Source organism: Physeter macrocephalus, chromosome 18, assembly GCF_002837175.3.
Source record: "Physeter macrocephalus isolate SW-GA chromosome 18, ASM283717v5, whole genome shotgun sequence".
In the NCBI taxonomy this organism is placed as follows: Eukaryota; Metazoa; Chordata; class Mammalia; order Artiodactyla; family Physeteridae; genus Physeter; species Physeter macrocephalus.
Genome location: NC_041231.1, coordinates 40,674,911 through 40,686,932, shown reverse-complemented (window position 1 = coordinate 40,686,932; position 12,022 = coordinate 40,674,911). Strand labels below are relative to the sequence as shown.

At 54.0% G+C, this 12,022-nt stretch overlaps 1 protein-coding gene across 8 annotated transcripts in view; it reads right to left on the bottom strand.

Annotated features, from left to right (window-relative positions):
* Positions 1–1,605: 1,605 nt before the first annotated feature.
* Positions 1,606–12,022, bottom strand: part of STIMATE (STIM activating enhancer) — a 57,111-nt gene continuing 46,694 nt past the window's right edge. Inside the window, exons 5-9 of one of the 8 annotated variants that reach the window (XR_002891751.3) lie at positions 9,191–9,303; positions 8,052–8,129; positions 7,157–7,306; positions 4,790–5,332; positions 1,852–4,171 (exon numbers count right to left, since the gene is read on the bottom strand). Coding sequence is in view for 6 of the 8 variants with exons in the window: in XM_007117988.2 (XP_007118050.2) it covers positions 5,216–5,332; positions 7,157–7,306; positions 8,052–8,129; positions 9,191–9,303 (458 nt within the window). In the remaining 2 variants the exon portion in view is untranslated. Of the gene's footprint in view, positions 4,172–4,562; positions 5,758–7,156; positions 7,307–8,051; positions 8,130–9,190; positions 9,304–12,022 lie in introns of those variants that run through there. The other 7 variants (XR_003676871.2, XM_028479055.2, XM_028479056.2 and 4 more) reach the window with 7 other exon arrangements.

Genomic DNA, 12,022 nt, shown 5'->3' with positions numbered 1-12,022 from the left:
TCCCGGGAAGTCACTCCCCCTCCTCTGACAGCTCCCTGATGATTCAGATCCACACAGCCGCTGGCTTCAGAGTTTATTCTTGGAGATGATGGGGGTTCACTGAGCACTGCTGCCTGGGAGGCTGCAGTCCTGGTGAAAGCAGACAGCTGGGGAGACCCCGTACCCTTGAGGACAGCTGCTCTCTGGCAGGCAGGAGGTGCTGGGCCTGGCAGCGACTCGCGTTTATGAACATAGGTCCTGTAACGTGAGTGTGGCACTCCGAGCTGTCCATCTGCGATAGTCTATCCCAGTCCAGCGTGGGGGGTGTCCCGGAGGAAAGAGAGGGCCCTGAGCCAGGGTGGACAGCTCTGAGCTTGTTTTTCTCTCTCTTCTACCCCTTCCCTGGATTCCAGAGGAAAGAGACTTCCCAGCCCCACATGGCAGCAGGGTGGAGGGCTTCCCGCATCTGCCGCTGGGGAGCATGTGCTCACACCCAGCTCGCTGGGCTCTCACAGTGGACTCAGAGCATGGGGGCTACCCCTGGCTCACAGGTACAGAAGCTGCTGCCAAGGGAAGCCTGGGAGCCACTCCATCCGCATTTTTGCTGATGCCCCTGTCCTCTGTCCAGCTCCCAGTGCAAGTTTAGCAACAGGATGAAGGAGGGAGCAAAGCACCCAGGAAGGGCCGGGAGGAAACCATGCTTTGTGGTAAGGGTACCGGTGAGCTGAAGGCAGGAAACAGCACAGAGCCTCTGACTGAGACGAGGTCACCGAAGGGCACCTGGCCCAAGGACATTTATTTAGGTTGTGAGAGGGTGGGCAAGAGTGAAGCCCACTCAAGGAATGGACAGAGGCACAGGCTCCCTGAAGGTCACTTAGCTCTCCTCTGCTAGTTCCTAACACCCCATCCTTGAAGGGAAGACCCCCGGGGCACAGGGCAGGACTCCAAGCCTGAGTTGAGGGTAGGAGTGGATGTGGGTAGGAGGTCAGGGCCCGCCCCATTGGATCAGACATGCCCAAGCTCCTTGTCAGTTTGTGATGGAGAGTATTTTTATCCTTGAAGGCTCCAGGCAGACAAAACCCAACCAGGCACTGATGTCTGGCTGTCTGGAACACCACTCCACTGCTGTCAGACCTCATCCCACCCCGATCCCCCCTGCCTGGTCCTGGCCCCAGAAGGCCAATGCGAGCCCTGCCAGGCTCCATCCGAGACGAGTGCTGACATGAGGAATGCCTCTGGACGGGCACAGACCCAGGGCTCCAAACAGGGGCCAAGAGGCACTGAGGGCAGGCCTGGCCTGTGAGGGCACTGCTGCTGGCTCCCAGCGCTTCAGCTCGGCCCCCACAGCCAGCTCTGCCCGGGGGGGGGCACCTCCTTTCAGCCTTCAGCTCGGCCCCCACAGCCAGCTCTGCCCGGGGGGGGCACCTACCTTTCAGCCCCGTGGCCTCAGGAACAAGGATGTGGGATGTTCACTCCTCACACTCCATCTCTCCGGCACCCTTCGCTCCTCGGGGGGCGGGGGGCAGGCAGAGTAGCTTTTACTCGCATTAACAGGAAGTGGAAATGGCAAGAGTATGTTTGGTTTTTTCCCCTTGGCAGGTTTTGGCTCCCACATCTGCCACAAGGAGATGTCAGATTCATTCTCACTCTGTTTTCTGGGGAGAACCTTCTAACTCACTGGGGACATTTTCTTGACCCCCACTAAGCTGTTTCAACTTCACAGAACACACAACCAACAACCACAAAAGTGATGGTTTCTTTTTTAAAAAAACTGTAATAAGATGTCAAACTTTATTGTAAACCACTTTACAATGTAAGTACATCGTCTTCCCTTTCATTTCAAAAATGTGTTTCTGTGAAACGTAACACCACAGATTTAACCACCCGCGCTGGGAGGGCAGTGGAAGTCGGTCATGGTTTGCTCACGTAGGTCTGACTTCTAATAAACTTAATGAAAAGAGAAATCAAATTAAACCAACCCACCCACCCACTCAGGAGCTCAAGGTCCCTCCCCAGGAGCAAAGCCCTTCAGAAGAGCTGCCAATGTTTCACAGGGTAAAACACAGAGCTCTCCACTCCTAGTTGGAAATGTGTGAAACTTCTAAAGGCCAGCCCTGCCCGCTACAAGGTGGCTGCTCTGGCTGAGGCAAATTCCCAGAGCCGTCTGCATTTGCTTGGCTGCAAAAAGGCCAGTGAATTGCAGTCTGGAGGGCAGAGTGAGCTGCTGACAGCTGCTGCTCCCTCCAGGCTCCTGGGGCAGCCTTCAGACGGTGACTCTGGGCTACAGCCTCCAGGCCCACACTGAGGAGGGGAAGAAACAACCTGAATTTGAGCCTTTATATATTTTCCCTTTAAAGCCATGACAGGTCAACACTAACCCATGACTCCTTGTTGTCAGGAAGAGGCACAGGTTAAAGCTTGAGGCAGGAGGCCACCAGTGTGCCCGAAGGCAAATTGACGGGCCTTCACGTGGCAGGTCTTTGGGCTGAGCAGACCAAGAAGCCACTGCCTGGGATCTCACCAACATCCCTCCTTGCCACTGTCAACATCCCACTGTCAGCGAAAGGAAAAATGGGCAACAACGATCTCTTCCATTTGGATATGACAGTTCTACCTCATCGGGTTATTTCTATCAGTTACAAGAGACTTGTTCATGGCCTTGACTTATAAGTTTCCATTATGGATGGCTTGGCTGAGGTCCAGATTTGGACAAATCAGACGGATGGCGCACAATACCCAGCTGGTGTTCCGTGGTTTCTCAAGCACAATGATGCTTGCCATGTGGCAGGTGAAGAGCTGCACCTCATAAGGCACCTTGGAGCAGGTGGTGAGGAAGCTTATCCCAGGGATAAGGCCAAACACATCAGGCCACGCCGTTTAGGCCCACACGCTGACAAGGCCCTGTACGATCAGACTCCCTGTTAGACGTCCATGTCCTAGTTAGCCAGCTATACAACTGAGGCTCAGAGACTAAAGCCCTTTCAAAATCAGGATACAGGGAGAAACCACTGCTCGCTCGCTACCTCTCTGTCCCCCAGACCCACTGCCCAGCAGGCGCTGGGATGAGCCTTGAGATGAGCAGATCATCTGGGGTCTGTATAACCCATAGTTTCCATCCTTCACACCTGTGGCTTCCCCACCCTCGTCCCTGGTTTGGAAACACGAGGAGCTCAAGACTGAAAGTGAAGCTCAGATTCTGGGCTCAGGGAGGTGCAGGAAACAGCTGCGGCCACAGGTTATTCCAACCAAGACAAAACAGGAGGACACAGTAAGGCAAGTCAGCGATGCCTGCCACCTACCAGGACCGATGTCAGTCCTGGTCTTCCCAGTGGGGAGCCCCCCACTAACACAGCTGAGGATGGGAGGGGGGAGGAGCATAAAATGAGAGCAAAGCTAAGGGAGAGTGGAGATGGGCTCCAATCTCACCCTGCTCTCCTCTCCAGCTGCAGGTGCCCACCGTAACAGAGTCGCCGCCCACTGCAATTCAGGTCCCAGCTCCTCTGGCCCTCTGGACTCCTACAGGACGACAGGCTGAGAAGGCCTCCGCAAGGCTTGTCCCTCCATGACCCACACAGCTGAGACTGTGGGAGGCAGAGGACAGGCCCAGGATGCCTGGTTTAACAGCGTGGCTCACATGCCACAATTCAGACCCAATCTGTTTGAGTGACACGTTTTTATGTAGGTTTTAAGGTAGGAACCTAAAAACAAGGTTCTGGGTGGCGTGGCCTCCCTGCACTGATCTCACTTCCAGCTCGCACCTTAGCCATGCGGTTCTCTATTCCTAAACTTCCATGACTGCTTCTGGGCTGGGACAAAACACTGGGCTGCTGCTCCCACAGCAGGGCAAGTGCCTGGGTCAGCCCATTCCACTGCCGGGCAGCAGACACCCAAAGCCACGGGGCCTATGCCCACACTGGGGAGTGGGGGCCACAAGCTTTGAAGCACCTCGTCCTGCCTGTGGACGCAGAGAGCAAGCTCGCTCACCTCCACCCGCTGCTCTGGAGGATGTGAAAAACAGGATCCCTTGGCCAGACAGGCGTTCTCTAGAAGGCGAGTCGACAACACTTAAGCTGACAGGCAAGGCGTAGCCTGAGAGGAAGTTCCCAGAGCTGGGTCCAGAGCCTGGTTCTGAAGGCTGCACCATGGGAGGCGGGAGGCCGAGACTGTGTTTTAAACTTCAGATCTGGAGGCTCTGAAGAGAGGCAGGGAACAAACAGGAGTGGCCTCGGAGTCTCAATTTCTCTGGACACAACATCCTCTTACGCTCCTTTTTCCAGCATGTTTCACTAAGACCTCTAACCTGCCGGCAGAAGTGCCAAGGAGCTGGCGGGCCCTGGGCAGAGCCCTTCCTATTCCACCCTCACAGGGCCCTGGATCCACATTTGGACTGGCCACCTCCTGCTCAGGCCTGACCTTTGCAGAACCACTGGGTTTGTGGATTTCAGATGAGGGCCCACCTTCCTTCCTACCGGAATCATTTACCTCATCTGATCGTAGATTACCTAACAATATTCCAAATAAAAAATTCCCGACTTTTTCCACCCACCAGTTCACAACCCATGAAAGGCAAACAAACCCATTTCTTTGGGGATTAAAAAGAGTTTTTAAATACAATAGTATGAAAATATAACTTAAAAATATAAAAGTTAACAGTATACGGAAGACTTAAAAATCTATGTTTTGCCCATGAGTCCCATAGGAAATAAACATATACTCAAAAAACATTAACACTGTGACAGCTCATAAAACCAGCTATAGAAATCAATAGTTACAAAAGCCATTTCGAGTAAGAAAGCGTTGCGGTTCCAACCTGGTCAATGTGTAACTTTTAGCCCCCAAACGTGTTACGTCTTCACATTCCCCAGAGCCTTGGCGAAAGGCTCCACCCACGGTCCGTGCGCACGTGAGTTCTCATCCTTGAGGCCACCCGGCCAGACGCAGGACAGGGCTTCTGGATCCCTCACAACACCGCTTGGGACGACAACACACAAACAAAACGCCTTGCTTGCATATTTGGTCAGTGTTTGTAGTGCAACTGAGTGGGGACCTCCAGCTGCCACGCCGGGCCAGCGGCCTCCCTCCCTCGGGTCACAGTTGTCTAGGAGTGGGCAGAGACCGCGGGAGGAGTGGAGGTAGAAGAGGGGCAGAGAGAGGAGGGGAGGGAAGACGCAGCGGAGCGACCCTCGGCCAACCGGCGACTGGCCGGGCCCTGACCCGACCCCAGCTCGAGGATGCGTCATACAGGCAGCCCGAAGCGGTGCTTCTTTTTCTTCGCAGGCTTCAGGGGGGTCAGTCTCCGGAGGTCCTCCTCCACATCGGACTCCTCCATCTCGTCATCGGCCGAGATCAGGATCTGAGTGGTGGAGAGGCGTGGCCCTGAGTCACTGCCTGCAGTGCCCTCTTCACCTACCCACCCTGGACCCCAGCACAGAATGCCAGCCTGTCTAGGAGGCCTCAAGTGTCAGGTCTCTTTAGGAGAGGGTGATGGGGAGGCCCTCTTTACAGAGTGAGACAAGCTGGCCCACCCCAGACTTTTTTTTACACCACGTGCATCCATGGGCTACTGATACCAGTGCTGAGTCGACACGCCTCCCCTCTGCTCGTGCTCCCGCTTCTCCATCCAACCTCCGGCTGCGACCGAACCCCCGTCAGAGCAAACTTAGCCTATGGTCATCCTGGCAAAAAAGCCCAGTCTTCACACATGGAGTCCTAGGTCCTTGAAATTGGTTCAAATACAGCAAAAGCAGACTGAAAAGCCCTGTTTTGAAAGGAAAACACCTGTGGGGCACAACATAAAGCAGGGAGATTTCAGAGTGTCTGCTCTGAGCCAGCCTGGTAAACTTCTGAAGACAAACAGAAGCCCTCCGCTCTTCTGAGCCCCCAGAACGATGCAGCCACGCAGCTAGGGCATCCGGGGGAGACACTCATTTACTGCCCACCTGCCTGGCTCCACAGACCTCAGAGCACCAGGGAAGGACTGGCACAGCCCAGGTCAGGATGGAGAGGCCCGAAGCGCACCTGTGCAAGGGGAGCTCATTCTCCTCCCGGGCAGGGAGGTCTCACCACCCCTCCCTGCAGGGCTTCCTGCCTCCAGTCTTGGTCCCCTGATCGAACACTCTGGCTCCCTACCTGCCACACAAGCACATTCCCATTCCTCACCCTGGATCACAAAGCACCTTGCCCAGCTAACTCAAACCTTTGCCTGTACCTACTTCTTGTCATTCCGTCCTACTCTCCGGAATACATGCTACTCTGGCCACAGTGAATTTCACATTAGTACCCAAATGCCAAACCACATGACCACCACTGCTCAGGAGCAGCTGCTTCTGCCTGAAACACTGTCATTCACCTAATGTTCACTGCGCTCTTACAACCCGACAGGCCTCGTGCCAGATTCTAGGGACACCTAGAGAAGAGACGGGCTTCCCCTCTGTCCTCCACCTGGTCAGCTTTCAAAGCTCCCTCCAGGACGCCCCCAAGAGCTAAACCAACTGTTCCAAGTCCTCACAGGGCTTTGTCAATGCCTCAATCTCAGAACTTATCGCAGAGTGCTACGATGGGCTGTGCAGGCTGTCACCTTCCTTGTCCAAAGTCTGAAGGCCTCAGACATTTCTGTAGCCCCCATCCCACGGCGCACTGCAGGTGCAAAGTGAGTGCTGTGGGCTGCCTAGGACACACAACCTTGCCTCCAGGGTCCTATTTATGACCACCAATCTCCCTGAAGTCCAAACATTTGAACTCAGGAAACTTGAAAACACTGGGAGGTAAGGTTCTCCCTGGGAGGTCTGGCTACTCCTACAGAAGTTTTTTGGTGGCTTAGCCAACACTTCCCTTGCTCTTTGGTGACAGGCAGGGATTCAAACGCCTTGATGCTTAAAGGTCGACGACCAGGCCCACACGTCCTTGACAGCTTCCCTGGAACAAGGCAGCTCCTCCCTTTCCTGTCTTTCTCCACTGAGAGAGGGGCTACTGGAGGCGAGCCACCCGCAACAGATGCTCCAGCTCCCGGCCCTAGGAAGGCCCACGGGACAGCAGGAACGGGTCCAGGCTGGATGGGAGCTGTCAGCCTCCTCTCCCTCCCGCTGGCTGGCGCTGTGACTCAGCACTCAAGAGAAGGACAGATGCAAACATGAGACCAGACCCCTCCTGGGTCAGCGGCACGAGGGCTCGGCCCTACCTCAGACTCCGACTCCTCGTGGGACGCGGCCCTTCGGTAGCGGACCTTGCTGCCGTTTCTCGGGTCCTGGTTGGCTCCCCTTTCTTCTAGTTTAGCTTTCGTCCTTCCCTTTCTCATGAGGAAATTGTCCACTACCCAAAACATCAGAGCCTGGGGGAAGGAAAGTGCAGGTTACTCCGGGATAAGCCATTTGTGAAACCAAGCTGAACAGCCCCACACGCATCCTTCTCACCCCTGCTCCAGATCACAGCATCGAGAACCAGGGAAAGGAAAACATCATCCAGGCCCCCTGCTCTTTCTCTCAGCAGTCTACGAAGAGATTCCCAATCTCTATGTCCCTTCTTCTGTTTCACCCCAAGGGGTTCTGTGGTGGTGACTGATGGGTACAGCCTGCCCCGGGTGCTGCAGCAGTTGGCAGAGCGGGGCCTGAACCAAGGTCTCCGGACTCCTGGTGGGGGCTCCTCCCCTGGGCCGAGCAGTTGGCCGGCACACCTGCCACATCTGTCATCCCCAGGTTCCTTTACCGTTTCTTTTCTTATTTCTTAATTTCTAGCCAGAGTGCTCATGAGTTTCTCTTGGAGCCCTGCGGTCAGGAATAAATGACGCGGGTGAATTCCTGACGATCTTAATCTAGAAGCTGCTGTTACACACGGGGCAGGGAGGGCAAGACAAAGATCCCAGAATCCTTCATTTTGCACAGAGGCCCCGGAGCAGGGATGTGCATGTTGAGGAAGCAATCCTGCCATCTCCAGGTCCGGGGTGGGGATGAGAGGTGGCAAATGCTTGCGTGGAGGGACCCGAGGGCTATAAGGTGTTTTCTCCATCAGACTCAGAATTCTGACAGACGCGGGAAGGCAGGGGGCAAACAGGGTAAAAAATGCAACAAGGCACTGACATTGACAAAGAAGGGGACGATCAGCATGACGATGGCCAGCTTCAGGTCTGGGTTTTCAATGGGATTCAACAGAGCCACCTGTAAAGAGAAGCAGACTCAGTGAGGGTGGGGGAGACACCCCAGAGAAAGTTCGGGGCGGGGGTGGGGGAGTGGGGGGGTGATGCGGCGGCACTGGAAATCACCCACAAGGCCTTGCGAGGGGGCTTAGCTTAGACACTCCCCCCAGAGCCCTGATGAGAACAGCACCTCACACCCAGGGCCGCACGGCCCCCAGACCTGACTGCTAACAAGGGACTGACCCCCTTGGAGACCACTGGGAGCAGTTAGTGCTTGAGCTCCAGTCCTGGTGCAGACTTGAGAAGCGAAGCGATGCGGGGATGGGGGACAGGGGTGGGGCGGGAAGCACTTTACGAAGCAGACACGGGGTGGGGTTGGAGAGTGTGAGGAGAGGAGGAGGTCGGCAGGCGCTCATCACAGCTACTAGCAATGAGGTGCCGACCACTTTCTAACAGAAACCCTGCACCCCAACCGCCTCCTCAAGGGCAACAGCTCCCAAAAGCCTTGGTTTATTTTCTTAAAAAAATAAATCTCAGCCACAAATAAAACCAAAGCAGGCCAAGATCTGAGTTACTTTTCCCCAAAGTCTCTTTGGCTGGTTTCCTGTGGGCAGTGGAAGCTTAACTGCACAGCCCTGGGGCCAGAGAGCAGGGTTAGGAGCCCTGGGAACCTGTGACCAGCCACTGCCTGTGGCACCAAAAGGCTCGGTTAAACCACTGGCCAAGAGAGGTGTATGAGGAAGCACCTGCAAACGTAGAGAACACCCGCTGACAACACTTACAGTTAACCGACCACCGTAAGCAAGCCCAGGGTGGGGACTGTATTTTCATGGGCTTTATATATTCCAAGGCTTAATCTAGAGCAGACGCGTATGGCCGAAGTGGAAGGATGCTACGTAAAAAACTGACAAGTTACTGCTCTTGATAGGTAGCCAGGAGCTGCCCCATCAGAACCAATCCAGGTGCATTCATGAAGTTAAAAAAAACAACAACCAATTTGGTTTCCCAATAGGGCTGGGGTGGGGGAGTACTGTCTTGCTTAGCATCTCGAGGAGCTGGTAAAGAAGGGAACAAGAGGCAAACCTTCTTCCACTGAAGTATGAGGAGGACAATGAAGACGACAGATTTTTCAAAAATCATGATCACGATGTAAAGGGCACACTGTCCAACCCAGGCTCCGCACTGCAGAGGGTCTCCTGCAGGGAGAGCAGGCTTGGTCACGCGGGGCGCAGACACCAATGCCCCGCCCCCCCGCTGCCCACAGCTCCTGTGAGCCCTCACACCCCACCCCACCCCAGAGCTCCTGAATGAGCCCTCCAGAGCACCAAGAATCAGCTTGGCCGAACAAACAAATGTGGGTGTTTTAAACAAAATCAGAGAATTCCTAATTTGGAGATACCAAAGTGGCCTTTCTTTCAAGACAGCCCAAGATATAATTACAAAGCACTAAAGTTAGTAAGTGCCCATTGCTGGAGCTCAGAAAAGCTGGCTCTTTTTGTCCACTGGCAGCAGAGGCTGTGTTAAGCAAGACTGCTATTATTATCCGTTGTTGATTTTTCCAGTGGCTGTAGTGCTACCCATACTTTCCCCCGTCCATGAGCGGGCTGAGGATTTGAATCATGAAGGCAGCAAATGACCTCTCTGTTTGTCTCCTACCCCCGGCCCACTCTCCCGGCCATTCCTGCTGCCCTCAGCCCTGAAAGCAGAAATCTGACTCTGGGGAAATTCAGATTCTGTCTAGGGGGGCACCCCAAAACACCTTGGGCTGGACATAGAAGACATAGAAGAAAATAGAGGAGCCTCCAAGGTGAGAAGGGGCTGTGACAAAGGTCCATCTGTGATCCCATTGGTCACTGTGCTTGAGAAACAGCACAGGAATCACAGGAATCCAACAGTCCGCACTGGGGGACACTCAGTGCCTCCAGAAAGTTTCAAAACGGACTTGATGAAGGGTGGAGGACCCCTCCAGGGAACATCCTACATCCTCAGTGACAGGCAGAACCCATGGGATGGGTGAGTCCCTGGGGAGCCATAAACGCCTCCAGAGCAAGAGACCCAGGGGAGAGTGGGGGGAGGTGGGCGGACGCCGCCAGGGGCCACTCTGGAAGCCCTGCCGGAGCTGTGTGACCACGTTGGCCTGGAGGGGGCTAGAGAGTAACACTGCAGGGGAGACAAAGGCCCCAATGCAGGCTGTGAGGAGAATCTGGCCTCCAGAGGAACATCCGGCTTCTCATTTGATTCGGCAGTTTCTGCAGCAATCCCTGTCCAGCATGGGTGCCGGAGGCCCGCAGCCTTGCCAGCTGTATGTGGTGGAACCCCAGTGGACACCTTCCGGCAGCCGTAATGGATAGAACCCCAGGCTATTCCCTTTTCTGGAAAACCTCTGGAGAAGTGCACAGAAAACATGCAGAAAGACATCACTGCCTCTTCTGCGGTGTCCTATTTACTTTCACATTTGAGCCAAAAAGCCATTTCAGAAGTGCAATCTCTCCTAACTAGATTTTTAATGGAGTTTTGTAATCCTTTTGGTAAACTACCTGATGTTATTGAGGAAAGTCCTCAAAAACAGCAGCTGAAAATACTTGTTAAAAACTGTTAAGTGAAACAGGGGACAGTCAGACAGAAGCGCTGGTAGGACTGGGACTGAATCCCAATCTAGTCTGAATTGGGACTAGTGTGTTTAAAAGTCAACACAACGAGTTAACATTTAATATCAGAAGAAAATATACTTGCTCAGAGCATGCTCACTCCATTTGCTCCAAGTTTTAAGTGGCCGACAGAAAAAGAAGATGCTTTTCCTTCTCAGGGGGCCTCACACTGCCCCCTGAATTCCACTGCTCTGAGTTTCAGAGCCACAACTTACAGGCAGCTGCCTCTGTTTTTCATGTGGATGCTTGAGTAAGAAAGTCTAAAAACACGGTGAGGACTTCCCTGGTGGCACAGTGGTTAAGAATCTGCCTGCCAATGTAGGGGACATGGATTCGAGACCTGGTCCAGGAAGATCCCATAAACCACGGAGCAGCTAAGCCCGTGCACCACAACTACTGAGCCTGTGCTCTAGAGCCCACGCGCCACAACTACTGAGCCTGCGCTCCACAACGACTGAAGCCCATGTGCCTAGAACCCATGCTCCGCAACAAGAGAAGCCTCTACAACAAGAAGCCCGTGCACCACAACGAAGAGTAGCCCCCACTCACCACAACTAGAGAAAGCCCGCAGGCAGCAACGAAGAGCCAACGCAGCCAAAATTAAATAAATAAATAAATAAATAAACAGATAAATAAATACGTGGTGGAAAAAAAGAGTAAAAAGTCACATGTGACCCCACTCTCACACACCATTTCCTCCAAGCATCCAGCCCTCGTAGCCACAGCTGGAGTGAGCGCACATGCGCTGGTTTTTCTGATTTGTTTCATTTGAGAGTCTGTCCACAGCCTCGTCTTTTAAGGACAGATCAGCCAGGCATTCTCGCGTGCTCTGCTTTTTATCACACTGGACACAGTGAGGTGCGTGGGTGTTTGTTTTTGTTGGATTTTTGGATTATTTCCTCAGGATAAATCACAGGGATGGATGGGACCAAAAGGACGGAACACGTCTGTATCTAGAGAGGCCTCCGGAGGGAGTACAGGGACAGGGGCAGGCAGCAAAGCCCACACACCACTGGTGCCCAAAGGAGAGAGACCTCGTTTTCAGGGCTTCTGCCTAAGGAAGAGCAGCCTGGTCTTCAGACTGCAGACACCACGTACTCCCTGGACCCTGTCTCGCCCTTCAGGGCTGTGTGGTCTATTCCCCACGGCCCATGTTCTTGTTAGCAAGTTCACCTTCTCTTCTAGGGACCATGGAAACACCTAGAAGACAAGCCCCTTTTCTTCTCTCACCTGAGAAGAGAGCTCTGTGGCCTACCTGGAACTATTG